Source organism: Acanthochromis polyacanthus, chromosome 17, assembly GCF_021347895.1.
Source record: "Acanthochromis polyacanthus isolate Apoly-LR-REF ecotype Palm Island chromosome 17, KAUST_Apoly_ChrSc, whole genome shotgun sequence".
NCBI lineage: Eukaryota > Metazoa > Chordata > Actinopteri > Pomacentridae > Acanthochromis > Acanthochromis polyacanthus.
In genome coordinates, this window is record NC_067129.1 from 23,802,641 (window position 1) to 23,816,255 (window position 13,615).

Sequence of the window (13,615 nt, forward strand, 5' to 3'; positions counted from 1 at the left end):
GAAAAAAATGCCCGGATGTGTAGCTGCTTCAGCCACATTATCAAGGATGTGAAAGGAGCAGATTTGTTTGAATTTGAGGCAGCCAAGTATCCCAAAACACATTTAATGCCAATCGGGGCCTTAAAGGCTCAAAGGCTGAGGAGAAAACCACCAACTGCAGGTAATAATTTTTGATATACTAGGATATATACATCAAGTCTGAGGTTGAATTATCAAGATAAAGCCTGCATAAGAATTTCCTCTGATATTTTTTGAGATGCGAGTGTCCCAATCACACGTGTTGTAAGTTATTTGAATGACCGGCTGGTCGGTGCTCACAGTACCCCGCTGACAGCAGCCTTATCTCAGCAAGACTTTTTTAACCTGCCTCTGGCTCTGACATTTCTGTAGTGGATAAACATGAGACATAAACAGTTTTGCATGTGTCTAACAGTCAAACGTTTGCCTCAGAGTGGAAATCTAATTGCTGTTCCCAGGAAAATCTGTTACGGATAAAGTTCATGTTCGTGACTTTATATTGATATTCAATATTGTACTTGATCGCTGAATTTGTACTTCTGACTTAATTATTTGCTTGTCTTCGCTACCTGCAGTGCAACTTTTTCTGTTTGTTATAATGACCTTGACTGTGCATAAAAAATAACATTTAAGCAATTTTTTTTTTTTGAGGCACAGCTTAAGAAATTACAGTCTTCACTGACAGCTGGGAGACTCCACAGGCAGCTGGTGGACCATGAGCCTTGAGATCCCTCGATCTCAAGGCTTCATTCGTGGACTTTTTGCCAGTGCAGCGTCTTTGTCAACATCCCGATGCTGGTCCTGGAACCCTGCATGTTGCTCAGCTCCATAAACTAAGTACATTGCTTATAATCTGTGCATATTTTAATTTTGAAAAGGAACTTCAGTCCTGTTAGAATACAAAATGTATTTCTGTTAATGTTTAGAAATTGTTCAATTTAATATGTACAGTATATTTATTGCATTTTTAGATGTTTGTACAAGTATATATTTCTTCAACTGTATTCTGAATATGATATTGTTAAGGCCAGAATTCAATTTGCCTTCAGTTAACATGATCAGTGTTGAAGTGCAAACATCAGGAACTACTGATGATGGACTGTACTTGGCACAGATGAAGGACAAGCACTTACATTTATGTATATATAGTGATGTTTGTGCACCTGTCAGCCTTTAAACAACTGGATGTCTGCATGTACATTATTAGAACCTCCAGAAAAACGCGGGCAAAAATCCTTGATTATGCGGGCTAAAATCCTTGATTTGAGTTATGCTGTTAACAGACAAACAGACACACACACACACACACACACACACACACAGACGGACAGACAGACAGTATGGCGGAGGTATGCGCTCTCCGAGTGCTTTTTTTCTAGTATTGGTTATAGTTTTCTCATTTTATGCGGAAATTGTGAAATCAAGCGGGACCCGCATATTTCTCTATTTTGTCGTGGAAATGTGAGATTCTTGCGGGAATTATGTGCCGTTTTGTGGGGATTATGTGGCCTTTTGGGAAATAATTGACCCCCGCATAATCAGCGGCATTTTGGTGATCAATGCGGGAATTCATGCGATTGCATAATCACATTTTTCTGGAGGGTCTAGTATATATGGGATGAAGTAATAAATGTTCTCCAAATACTATCAGCCAATGCAAACTGGGCAGCATTATGATTTCCATCAAATAGATTTAAAAAATTGATTCAATATTCACTTTGTAATGGCTCACTTTTTTATATTCAAATGCTGCATTCTTATTTTCTCAACATTTCCAAATACTAATGATATCAATTACTAGAAACATTTAAGTGGGGGAAAAAGAGAAAAAAAAAACATTTCTGTGATCATCCCTGTAATAGTAAGGCCTCACAGGTTTACAGTATAACTGAGGATGCCTCTGCATGGCATCTCGTGTGGTGAAACAGCTTCATTTTTCTATGCCGGAAATTTACTTCAGTGTCAATTACATTTTGGTAATTAGCATCACCTGGAGGACTGGTGCAGAGACAACAGCCTCCTTGTGTATGTCAGCAAGATCAAGGAGCTGATTGTGGACTACAGCAAGAAGCAGCAGAGGGCATACCATCCACTCAGGATCAGCAGGACAGAGGTGGAGAGAGTGGAGAGCTTAAAGTATCTGAGTGTTAACATCATGTAGGACCTGACATGGTCCTGTCACATCAACGCCCTGGTGAAGAAAGGTCGACAGAGTCTCTGCCACCTCAGACATCTCAGGGACTTTAAACTCCCTCTCAAGGTGTTCAGGAACTTCTACACCTGCACCACTGAGAGTGTTTTGGCTGGGAGTATCACCAGCTGGATGGGCAGCAGCACCCAGCAGGACTTCTTGGCCCTGAGGAGGGTGGTCCACTCGGCTGAGTGCACCATGAGAAACACCCTCCCCAACCTGCAGGACATTTACAACAAACGCTGCAGGTTAAAGGCCAGTAAGATTTTGAGTGAGCCCTACCCAACCCAGCCACAGACTCTTCTCTCTGCTGCCATCAGGGCGGCGTTAACGCTGCCTGAAGGCAAACACAGAAAGGACGAGGAGGAGCTTCTTCCCACAGGCTGTCTGTTTGCTAAACCTGAAAGAATAGACAATAAAACCTGCAAACTCTGTTCAATATCCTGTTCACTTTCACCTTGTGTGTATATATATATATATATATATATATATATATATATATATATATATAGAGAGAGAGAGAGAGAGAGAGAGAGAGAGAGAGAGAGAGAGAGAGAGAGAGAGAGAGAGAGAGATACAAATTGTATGTGTGTATAGATATATAGATATAGATATAATCTTCAGTTGAGCTCAGAGCTAATAACCACAAGAGAGACTAACTTTGACAGGTCCTCTTGTTAAGTCTTAATTGTGACAGACTAGTTTCTGGTGCTGTGTCTTACTACTGGAGTGAGCTACAACAATGCTTAAAGTCAATTATGGGACACTTATTTCCCTGCTGTCTTGATCTCATGAGATTTCCTGAATAAATATTGATTAACTTAGCGTTTGCTTTGAAGCAATGAATGCTCAGATTGTGCTTTCTTTTAGTTGCATAATGTATTGTGCAACCAATTAATGCCAATTTCAGTAGGAGTAATAACAATAATAACAAAAATAATTATAAATAATTTTATTATTACTATTTTATTAAGTCTCAAAGTGCTACAAAATAAAAACAAAAACAATTTAAACCAGACTTAAAAATAATTAACTAATAAAAGGTGCATTTTTTAGATACTGGGTGTCACAATTACAGCTACAAGCAAGAATTATCAAAAAGAAAACAATAAAGGCTTGAAATATTTCACTTTATGTGTCATGAATATATAATGTAAGATATGAAAGGTACAGTTTTGACTTCAATTACAAAAAAAAAATACTATTTTACAATCTTCTAATTTCTTGAGCTGCACCTGTACACCAACTGCTGTTAGCCTGGCGGTTAAATCCTTTGAGCTCCCGCAGTAGTGACTGGCCAAAGCTTATTCTGAGCCTACTTAGCAGGCTGCACTAACTCTGATATCAGCCAAGGTTGAAGATGGAGGTGATTACAGGGTACAACTTTGTGCTGGTAAGTTATAAGTACAACTGTTGTAAGCTAAATAAAAATGGTGAAAAACATCAACTCTACAAAAAGCACAACAGTTTCGAAAGTGTCTGATTATTATATAATCTCAGCTCAAATGCAATTCTACACACAGCCTTCCAGTTTTACAAAAAAAAAAAAGCACAAATGTAAAGAAAAAAACACCTGTGAAACAAGTTTGTCACCCTTTGCTCTCTGGGCTCTGTGCAGAATCACATTTACATCTTCCTAACACAACGACCCCCTTCACAAAAGCACACAAACACCCCTGGAAGCCACTTACCCGCATGTCTGATCTCAGAGCACAATAGCATGCGAAAAACATGGCTATGTTGTAGTAACATGAAGGAAGCAACAGAAGACTGCTAAGATCTTCTTCAAAGATTGCAAAGAAAAAGCAAAGGAAGGAGCTGTGGTGTGAGATGAGACAAAAGTAGCAGCATCCCTGAGTGAGAGAAATACTCCTAACTGTGCCACGCTGAAGCAGCTAGACCCCCTTCTCTGTGGGGAATTTTAAAAAGACCAATAAAAACAGCTTTCACTTGACGTAGGGTTCCATCTCAGCTTATAGGCAAGCAGGCGGGACTCAGCTATCAAGAGGGAGGAGTGATAATGTGCATCTCACATAAAGAAGGAGAAAACAAATTGAGGATGGTCTAATGTCTGAATGTGATCAACATGTGCAGGAAATGCTGGACTGTCAAGGTTGGCTGCAGAGAAAAAGACAAACTTGCAGTGTGAAGACATAAAGATGTGAAAATGCAATGTAAGAAATTTGTGACATCCTGTATGCTGCAAACAGTGCATCTTGTTGTGTGTATTCTATGCCTAAAAATACACGAGCATTGTGCACTACAGAGCGCTATTGTTTGCAGCATGTTGCACACCGCCTTTGATCATTTTTGTGTCGTCTCCCCCCTACTCACACACATGCACACACACGGCATTACATAACAAGAAACGCTTGATGCTGCCACTACTGTGCTCTGAAGAAAGACACCAGCAGAACTAGCAGAAGAGTAACACCTTTCTTTTACACCACCGCAAGTTTCAACAAAGAGACATTGCTTCTTTAGAAAACTATATAAAAAAACGGCAAAACCGGCTAAGCTTTAAAAATTACAACACAGCAGGAAGGAAACAAATATAAAGATGAAACACAAAGCACAGTAAACCGCCAAGGCTGCTCAGTCGTCGTATGATTTCCGAAGGATAAGTCCCGATAAGTTGGTCGATTTGTAGTAGGATCATAATCATGCGATCGGGCAGCTGACGTAGTGTTCACTTGTTGTCATGGTTACGGTGACGTCATGTCGCTATCTCGCAGTAACACAGACATCTTTAACAAATCTGTGGATCCAGACTATAAGCCACATCACTGCCAAAATCTAAGCACTTGGTTCTTGTGTCATTTCTGACCTTCCCTGAAAATTTCATCCAAATCCGTTTGTCCGTTTTTGAGTAATGTTGCAAACAGACAGACAGACAGACAAACAGACAAACGTACGCTGATCCTCACATAAGTCTGCTGCATTCCTTGGCAGAACAATAAAGAGATATAGAGATGATTGCTGAGACGTTTTGCTTCTGTACATATTCTCTGTGTCATAAAAATACTTAAAATGACACCGATTCATGTAAGAGCTACTTCTAGTCACATTACAGTGTATATAGCAACAGCATAATTAGTAAGATTTATGATGCAGTGTTACAGCGAGGGCAACTGGTCTCACCTGAAATAAAGAGCGCCTTCACTAACATCAAATAAAACCTGTAACGTTTTATTAAAATGTGATATGAAGTTGATCAGAAAATTACACCACAGCAAAGATTTCACGTGGGAGTTGCTTAATCTGTCATCAATAACTTAGTGTGCGTCAAAATGTCAAGAAAAAAGCAACCGTGAATAATACAAAGAAAAGACAGAAAAACAATTCAGTAAGGGACAGTCCTACAGGCTGTTGGTAGTGCCAGAAGAAAAGCCAAGCTATCACCAAAGCCTTTAGGGTTTATTGCCTAAAATTCATGAATGTGTGCTCCAATCAATGAAGCAGATTTAACTGGATTAATGAACATTTTCACCAACCATAAGTCAGAGGATCTCTAAAGTCGTCAGGATTTGTCCTCTGGATAAATGAAGTGAGCTGACTGACGTTGCCAACCTCATGCCACTAGTGAGGCTAAAAAAAAAAATCACTGGGAAGACCAATAGACCAGGACTAGTTTGATATATTGGACACACGCTTGAATCGAAATCTCACTGAAATTAGTTTCAATTGAAAATCAACTAGCTTCACTGGTTTTATTAATTGCTGACACACGCTGCCTTCTCTAGCTAATGTTCAGTAGGAAACTCTGGTCGTGGTTGCAGTCACTTCTGGACTTATTAACACAGACAAGTTAAACTTAGCTCAAACACATAGCTGTTTTAGAATTTGCCATCAAGCCACAGCTTTAATAGCTTGCCAGATCAGTACACCTGTATCTACATATTAAATTATTACCTTTCATAAACCATAAAATGTGCAACAAACAATTAACAAGTAAAGCAATGAGCATGAATGGATGAAGATCACAGTCTAGCTTTGTACACCAGCAGCAAACATTAACTTAGAGCTTCACACAAGAGCATTCTTTCAATGATTCAGGACTTTATTATATGACTGTGCTATTTACACTGAAGTGGAGGCATTCTCAGGGACAAAACCACATCAATGCACCTCAACATCACATTGCTACTCATTAGTTAAAGTTGTAGGTTTTACACTTTTACAAATACTATAGTGTTGAAAAATGCTTGCGTTTGCCACTGTAATTTACACCAGCAACGTGCATCGCAGTGGGAACCAGTTGGCAAACTGAATGTAAGGGGAGGTATTAAAGATGTTGTAGAGAATATATTTTTGGTGGCAGCCTTCCTGTTACCGTGGTAACTGTCCATCGATTCAGCAGTATGAGTGAACAGAGAACTAAACGGATCTTCCACCCCCTACTTTACTTATTTATTTATTTCTTCCTCTGTGAGTGCGAGGTTGAGCTGGGGGAAGAAGAAAAGGAAAGTGGGGGCTTGTATGAAGAGTGGAAGAAAAAAGGCAGGGGAGGAAATCTGGGGGTGGCTGAGTTAGAATGAACATGAAACTGTACAAAAAAAGGCTGAACTTGGCGTCTTGAACACAACCACTAACATGGTAATGCCAGCACCTTAAAGGGAACATATACTCCCCTCCAAAACTACTGGAACAGTGAGGTCAATTCCAATTTGCTGTAGACTGAAAACATTTGGATTTGACATCAATGATAAATATGAGACAAGAGATCAACATTTTGGCTGTTATTTCCAGGTATTTACGTGCAACTTAGAAGACAGCATCTTTTCTTTGAACTCATCTATTTTTCATGTGAACAAAAGCATTGGGACATGTGACTGACAGGTGTGGTTTTTTTGCCCTGGTGTGTCCTATTTATTGATTATTCAAATAATAAATAGCACTCCATGTCTATGTTCAGTTTCAGATTTGGGTTTTGCCTGTGCAGACTGCTCCTATAGTTAGAGGTGGAGGGCAGGAGTGAAGACTTCACAATCTACTGTTTGCAGAAGACTTCATAAACAAAAGTACAAAGGCTACACCACAAGATTCAAACCACTCATTAGCAAGAAAAATAGGAAGGCCCAGCTGGAGTTTGCCAAAAAAGTACAGAGTCTCAAAAATTATGGGACAAAGTTTTATGGACTGATGAAACAAAGATGAACCTTTACCAAAGTGATGGAAAGGCTAAAGTTTGGAGAAAGAAAGGATATGCTCATGATCCCAAACATACAAGCTCATCTGTGAAACGCAGTGGAGGTAATGTCATGGCTTGAGCTTGCATGGCTTCTTCTGGGACGAACTCATTAATCTTCATTGGTGATGGAACACATGATGGCAGCAGCAAAATGAAATCAGAAATCTACAGAAACATGCTATCTGCCAATTTAAAGAAAGATGAAACCAAACTGATTGGGAGAGCCTTCATCGTGTAGCAAGATAATAATCCAAAACGCACTTAAGAAACAACAGAAGAGTTCATCAGGAGCAAGAAATGGAAGGTTTTAGACTGGCCAAGTCAATCTCCTGACTTGAATCCTACAGAGCTGCATTTTGCCTGCTCAAGAGGAGGCTGAAAGGAGAAATCCCCAAAATGAACAACTGAAAGAAGCTGCAGTGAAAGCCTAGAAAAGTATCACAAAAGAAGAATGCAAAGCTTGGTGATGTCAATGGGTCACAGATTTGATGCAGTTTATAGCAACTGAACATTAAGTCTTACTCACTGTAATCTATTTTAAGTCCATCTGTTCCAATACTTTTGTTCACCTAAAATGTGTTCTGTTACAAATAATGCTACCTTGTAAGCTGTGTATTAGATCCAGATGTAAATATGAAGAAATAAAGCTGGCATCTTTTGATGTCAAACCCAAATGTTTTCCATCTACAGCAAATACAAAGTAATTGGCGTCACTGGTCCAATACCGTGTACAGATTGACAATGCAAAGAGTCTATATACTTTCCCAGCTCCTCAGCTCCAGGCTAATGTCAGCAGCAGGACTGACAAATGTGTGTCCATTCATCCATTATCTATACACTGCTTAATCCTCTATAAGGCTGCGGGGCTGGAGTCTATCCCAGCCAATTCAGGCTGAAGGCAGGGGACACCCTGGACCGGTCACCAGTTTATCACAGGACTACATATAGAGACAACCCAGCACACTCCACCTACAGACAATTTAGAATCGTCAATTAACCTCAGCATGTTTTTGGACTGTGGGAGGATGTGCAATTAAGTAAAATGGGATTAGAGACATGTAGGTTTCATGTCCTTTTTCAGTTCTCATTTCCTGTTTTATTTTCAAATTCCCTCTTCTTTCTTGAGGCTTTGTTTTGTTTCTGCTATTTTATCTTTTTATTCTGTACATTTTTTGGATTTCCTCTGATTGGATTACCTTCTTTATTTACAACTGTGAGTACTTGGTATATTGTGCAACCAGGATGAAGAACAGTAACACCAATAATAATACATAACATGTTGGACTTCAAGCACAATTCTCTTAAGCCCATGTCAGCCACCACATCTTCTCAGAGCATGCTGGGGATCTCCACCCACCTAGGCCCAGGAAGCCACATAGACCCTCACCACGGTGGTTAGCTGTCCCCACCAGCCCATACGTTCTGAGATGTTAGGGAAGCCAGTGCTTGTGAGTGTCTGACAGTAATGGCAGATTCACATAGAAACACTGTGGTAAACTTCACTAATATTCACATAAAATATGTATTCATAAAAAGTATTTCAAATGCATTTTTAAATATAAAATTATCTTTGTTGATTGCTATGTGATATTCTTCTGTTATACATTTGCATTATTAAAATAAATGTTTTCTTACTGTTTCTGTCTGTCTTTATGATATTCCATAATGCATCCATAATCTACACATCGCTTAATCCTCATTAAAGTCACGGTGGGCTGGAGCCTATCCCAGCTGATTAAGGGTGAAGGCAGGGGACACACAATCCCACTCACATTCACACCTACGGACAATTTAGAATCACCAATTAACCTCAGTAGGTTTTTGGACTGTGGGAGGAAGTCAGAATACCCATAGAAAACCTACACATGCACAGGGAGAACATGCAAACTCCATGTAGAAAGATCCCAGTTCCATTTTCAATAGTAATATTTATACTGAATATTTTTATGTGGTATAGAAATAAATTAATACCTTTATAGGTGACTAGAGTGTTATACTTTGAACTGTGGGCTTTTATAGTGAAAGTATCATTTGACACATTACAGTAACCTTTTGTTACTATAAAAGTGGATCTTAGTTAAAACACTGTATCTGAATTACAGTAATGTTACTGGCAACACTGCTGTCTGTATGTATTGTAAAAACAAACTGAAATGTTCAACAGTATAGGTCCAAAGAAGAATTAATGGTGAGAAATAAAATTATAAACAAATATAAATTAAACTGAATTTAAATGTCATTATTATGAAATAATCACGCTGTAACAGTGTTTGGTATCTTTTTTTAAAACTTCACGAGATACAAAATCATAATTCAGATCATAATTAAAGCTTTCTCAGAATTATGACAGCATTATGACAAGACTAAGTGACATCACTGACAAGAGAGAGGTGAGGACTAAAACTTAATTAAGCCATTTAAGCCATTTTATTTAAAGTTATTTAAATAAATTCAAACATACTTATGTATTATATATTTTACAAATTTACAGATTACTTTCATTGTAGTTCAACTAAACTCAATCTAGTATTAAGTAATTAAATTAATTAGTCCATTTCAAAATGTAGCTAAACTGTATCTGATGCAAGGTATGTTAGACTTTAGCCCTGAGGCGGCTTACAGTTTGGATCCACGAATTTGTTGAAGATTTCTGTATCATTGCAGGATGGATGAACTTTGAATGCAAGTTAAACAGAAAGTATTTTTGGAACAGCTGACATGCATTTATTCTGCAAGAGAAGGGCTGCATGTGAGCATATACTGATACTGCAGCCTAATTTTTAGAATAAATATCCAGAAGCATTTTGGTACAGTACAATTTTACACCTGCTTCTCTCTTCAGATATATTTCAAACATTTTCTGCTGCAGTGGTCATTCAGCAATGTGAGCATTTCTTTCTCTCATATGCTGCACAATTAATAGGGAAATCTTGTAAAAGATATTTCCTAGGCCCAAAAATATTATTTTCAGTGTGTGCATCTTTGTTCCATACTGACACCAAATAAGGGCAATCCCAAAAACAATGCATTTCAAATTACTATGAAGGTGAACCATAACTATACGTCTATAAGGTAACCACACTTCAAGATTAAAATTGCACTCATTTACAATCAGATATAATCCAGCATTTGATTATTAATATCTCAGACTGAATATCAATAATGTATCAAATATAGAGAAACCCTGTAGCTCAACTGTAGCTGGTTGAGAAGGTGACCCATAAACAGAGCTATAGTTCTCGACAGCGATCACTGGGTGCAAATTCAGCACATGGCCTTTGCTGCAGGTCTCCCCCCACTCTTTGCCCATTTTTCTGTCTGTCTTTACTGTCCTATATTAAAGAGTGTAAAAGTCCAAACAAAAAAAGATCAAATACAGGCACAGTGATCAGTCTTATAACCAAAAGTCGTGAACAGATTTTTTGACCACCAGTTCCCAAACAAATACACAGTAGACTAAACGATAATCACACACAAACATATATAAACTGCTGCTACAAATATAAGTATCGAAGTATAGAAGAACAAGTGTCAGATATATTCTGCTTTTGCATATTTGTCACTTAACTATTTCAGATTATCAAGCTAATTTTAATGTCAGACAAAGATAAGACAAGAAAACACAAAATGCAGGTTTTAAAGTTTTAAAATGACAGGCAGCAAACAACTAAGTCCACCTCTGAATGGGTCAGAAAGAGTAAAACAAAAGGTTTTGGAATGGCAAAGACAAAGTTTGTACTTCCATCCAATTGAGATGCTGTAGCAAGACCTTAAAAGAGAAGATCACGCCCTAAAACCATCTAATGTGGCCAAACTGTTCTGCAGAGAAAGTGTTCCAAAATTCCTCCATGGACTGACTGATCACAAGCTGGAACAAACATTTAACTGCAGTTGTTTCAGGGTAGTTCAACTAATTATTAGGTTTAGGGAGGCAATTATTTTTTTCACAGGGGTAATAAAAGTTTTCAATAAAACTTTCCAAAATCATGATTTCAAAACTGCATTTTGTGTCTTGTTGGCTTTCTGTGTCTAACATTAGATAAATATTACCTTTTAAGAAATATGTAAAAACAGAAGATATCAGGACATTTTTTTTCACAGCGCTGTACATAAGAGCCATTTAGCAACTGTGTCATTTCTTATCCAGATAGTCAATGATTTACTGTAATAATCAACAGTTTAGAGAGAAGACAGAATAGATGTCACTTGATAATACCACCACAACGTACACACTCAACTTTCGATTTCAATTTCCAACAGAAGACATGGGCTGCAGTGTAATGTCAGGAGAACAGTGCCCAGCAGGATCTTGCAGATTAATGTGGGTAATGTTTTGAAACAACTATCCAGCTCACTAAAGCACAATAAAAAGGTTCAAACTAAATCCTCCTCAGCAATGCTGTTTCCATGCAACACAACTGATCACCAATCTATAAAGGCAGGCTGAGCTGTAGTTGGAGGAAAGTTTTATCACTGTTGCAGGGACGACGGTTTCTGCAATGTTTGAGCTTAATGTTATTCAGCTGAGTAACTTACAAACAGAGGAGACAGACAGAGGCTGACACAGACATCAATTTCCACACATCGATAAAACATTACATCTCCAAATGTTCTGATGGGGAACCTGCACATTTTCTTGATTCTTATAAAAAATGATTGACTTGGATTTGCTAATAACTCCCCATTATGCCTATATGAGATCCTTGGGTTGAATGAAATATGCCAATTTTGTAATATGCTTTCAATTATGAACCATTCAGGATGCTTTTGGATGTTCCTGAAATGGTGTTATTAATGGTGCTATTATACTATCCTTAGCTAGTCGTGCTCTACAGGACAACATAAAAAGCAACTAATTATTCACACCCATTTCCAACAGTGGGTCATATTTACTCAAACGGACCTGAATTGTTTACACGTCTGTAAAAAGGTGCCTGCACTGCTTTTTGTGTCAGCACAACATTTTTTTTTTTGCAGAATGTGTTGTTTTGCATGAATGCCTTTTTTCTTTTCTATATTTACTATCTGCAATAGCGTATATTATGGATAGTAAATAACATTGAATTGATCAGAAATACAGTCTAATGTGGTAAATGACTATTCCAGCTGGAAACAGCTGATTTTTAATGGAATATCTATATAGAGGTACAAAGGCCCATTTCCAGCAACCATCACTCCTGTGTTCTAATGCTACATTGTATCAGCTAACCATGCTGAAATTCTAATTGATGATTAAAGAAAACCCTTGTGTAATTATGTTAGCACATGAATAAAAGTGTGAGTTTTCATGGAAAACATGAAATTGCCTGGGTGACCCCAAACTTTACAACAGTAGTGTACCTGGTTTAGTACTTCTGTCATGTTATAGTTGTAGTTGACACAAATTGTAATCCTACGACTTTGAAATGACTAAATGCATGACTAAAATATCTGATTAAAAGAAGAACACAAATTTCCTGGAGGGCAATCACTATTTTGAGACATTAGTGAGACAACAACACAATGCTTCATTCTACAAAAGGTGGTAGAAGTCAGTGCCTTCTACTGGCACAATGTTAAGCTGAAATGGGGGGGGGGGGGGGGGGGGGGGGCACACGACATTTTACTTGTTTTATTTCCAGGCTGCACAGTGGCTTGGTAGTTAACACTTTCGCCTTGTAACTAGAAGATCCCTGGTTTGCTTCCGGGGATCTTTCTACATGGAGTTTGCATGTTCTCCCTGTGCATGCATGGGTTTTCTCCAGGCACTCCAGCTCCCATGGTCCAAAAACATACTCAGGTTAACTGATAACTCCAAACTGTCCCTAGGTGTTAATGTGAGTGTGATTGTTTGTCTCTATATGTAGCCCTGTGATAGACTGGTGACCTGTCCAGGGTGTCTCATGTCTTCACTCTAAGTCAGCTGGGAGAGACTCCAGCCCCCCTGTGACCCTAATGAGGATTAAGCGGTGTATTGATAACAGATGGATGGATGTTCTATATAATAAAGCCTAAAATGCCAAAGAAAAAAAAATGTAGAAAATAAATAGATAAATAAATTGTACTCAGCCTTAAAAGTACAGTCACAGGACAGTCCATGACCGACCTTCAAAATCACTTTTTGAAGGTAGGTCACCCAAGGAAACCTAAGGGTGACATCACAGAGGGCCTTGCCCACCTTGCATGCCCAGACTTTGATATGAATCCATATCATGCTTAGTCAATAATATGGGCTG

The 13,615-nt window shown here is 38.4% G+C and overlaps 1 protein-coding gene across 33 annotated transcripts in view; it reads right to left on the minus strand.

The window, feature by feature from the left end:
- Positions 1-13,615, minus strand: part of dlg2 (discs, large homolog 2 (Drosophila)) — a 203,132-nt gene that overhangs the window by 126,892 nt on the left and 62,625 nt on the right. For 2 of the 33 annotated variants that reach the window (XM_051937108.1, XM_051937107.1), the window contains exon 1: positions 3,901-4,077. The exons of the other annotated variants lie outside the window; for them this stretch is intronic. In XM_051937108.1, coding sequence (XP_051793068.1) covers positions 3,901-3,942 — 42 coding nt within the window. In that variant the 5' untranslated portion in view covers positions 3,943-4,077. Of the gene's footprint in view, positions 1-3,900; positions 4,078-13,615 lie in introns of those variants that run through there. 33 annotated transcript variants of the gene reach the window in all.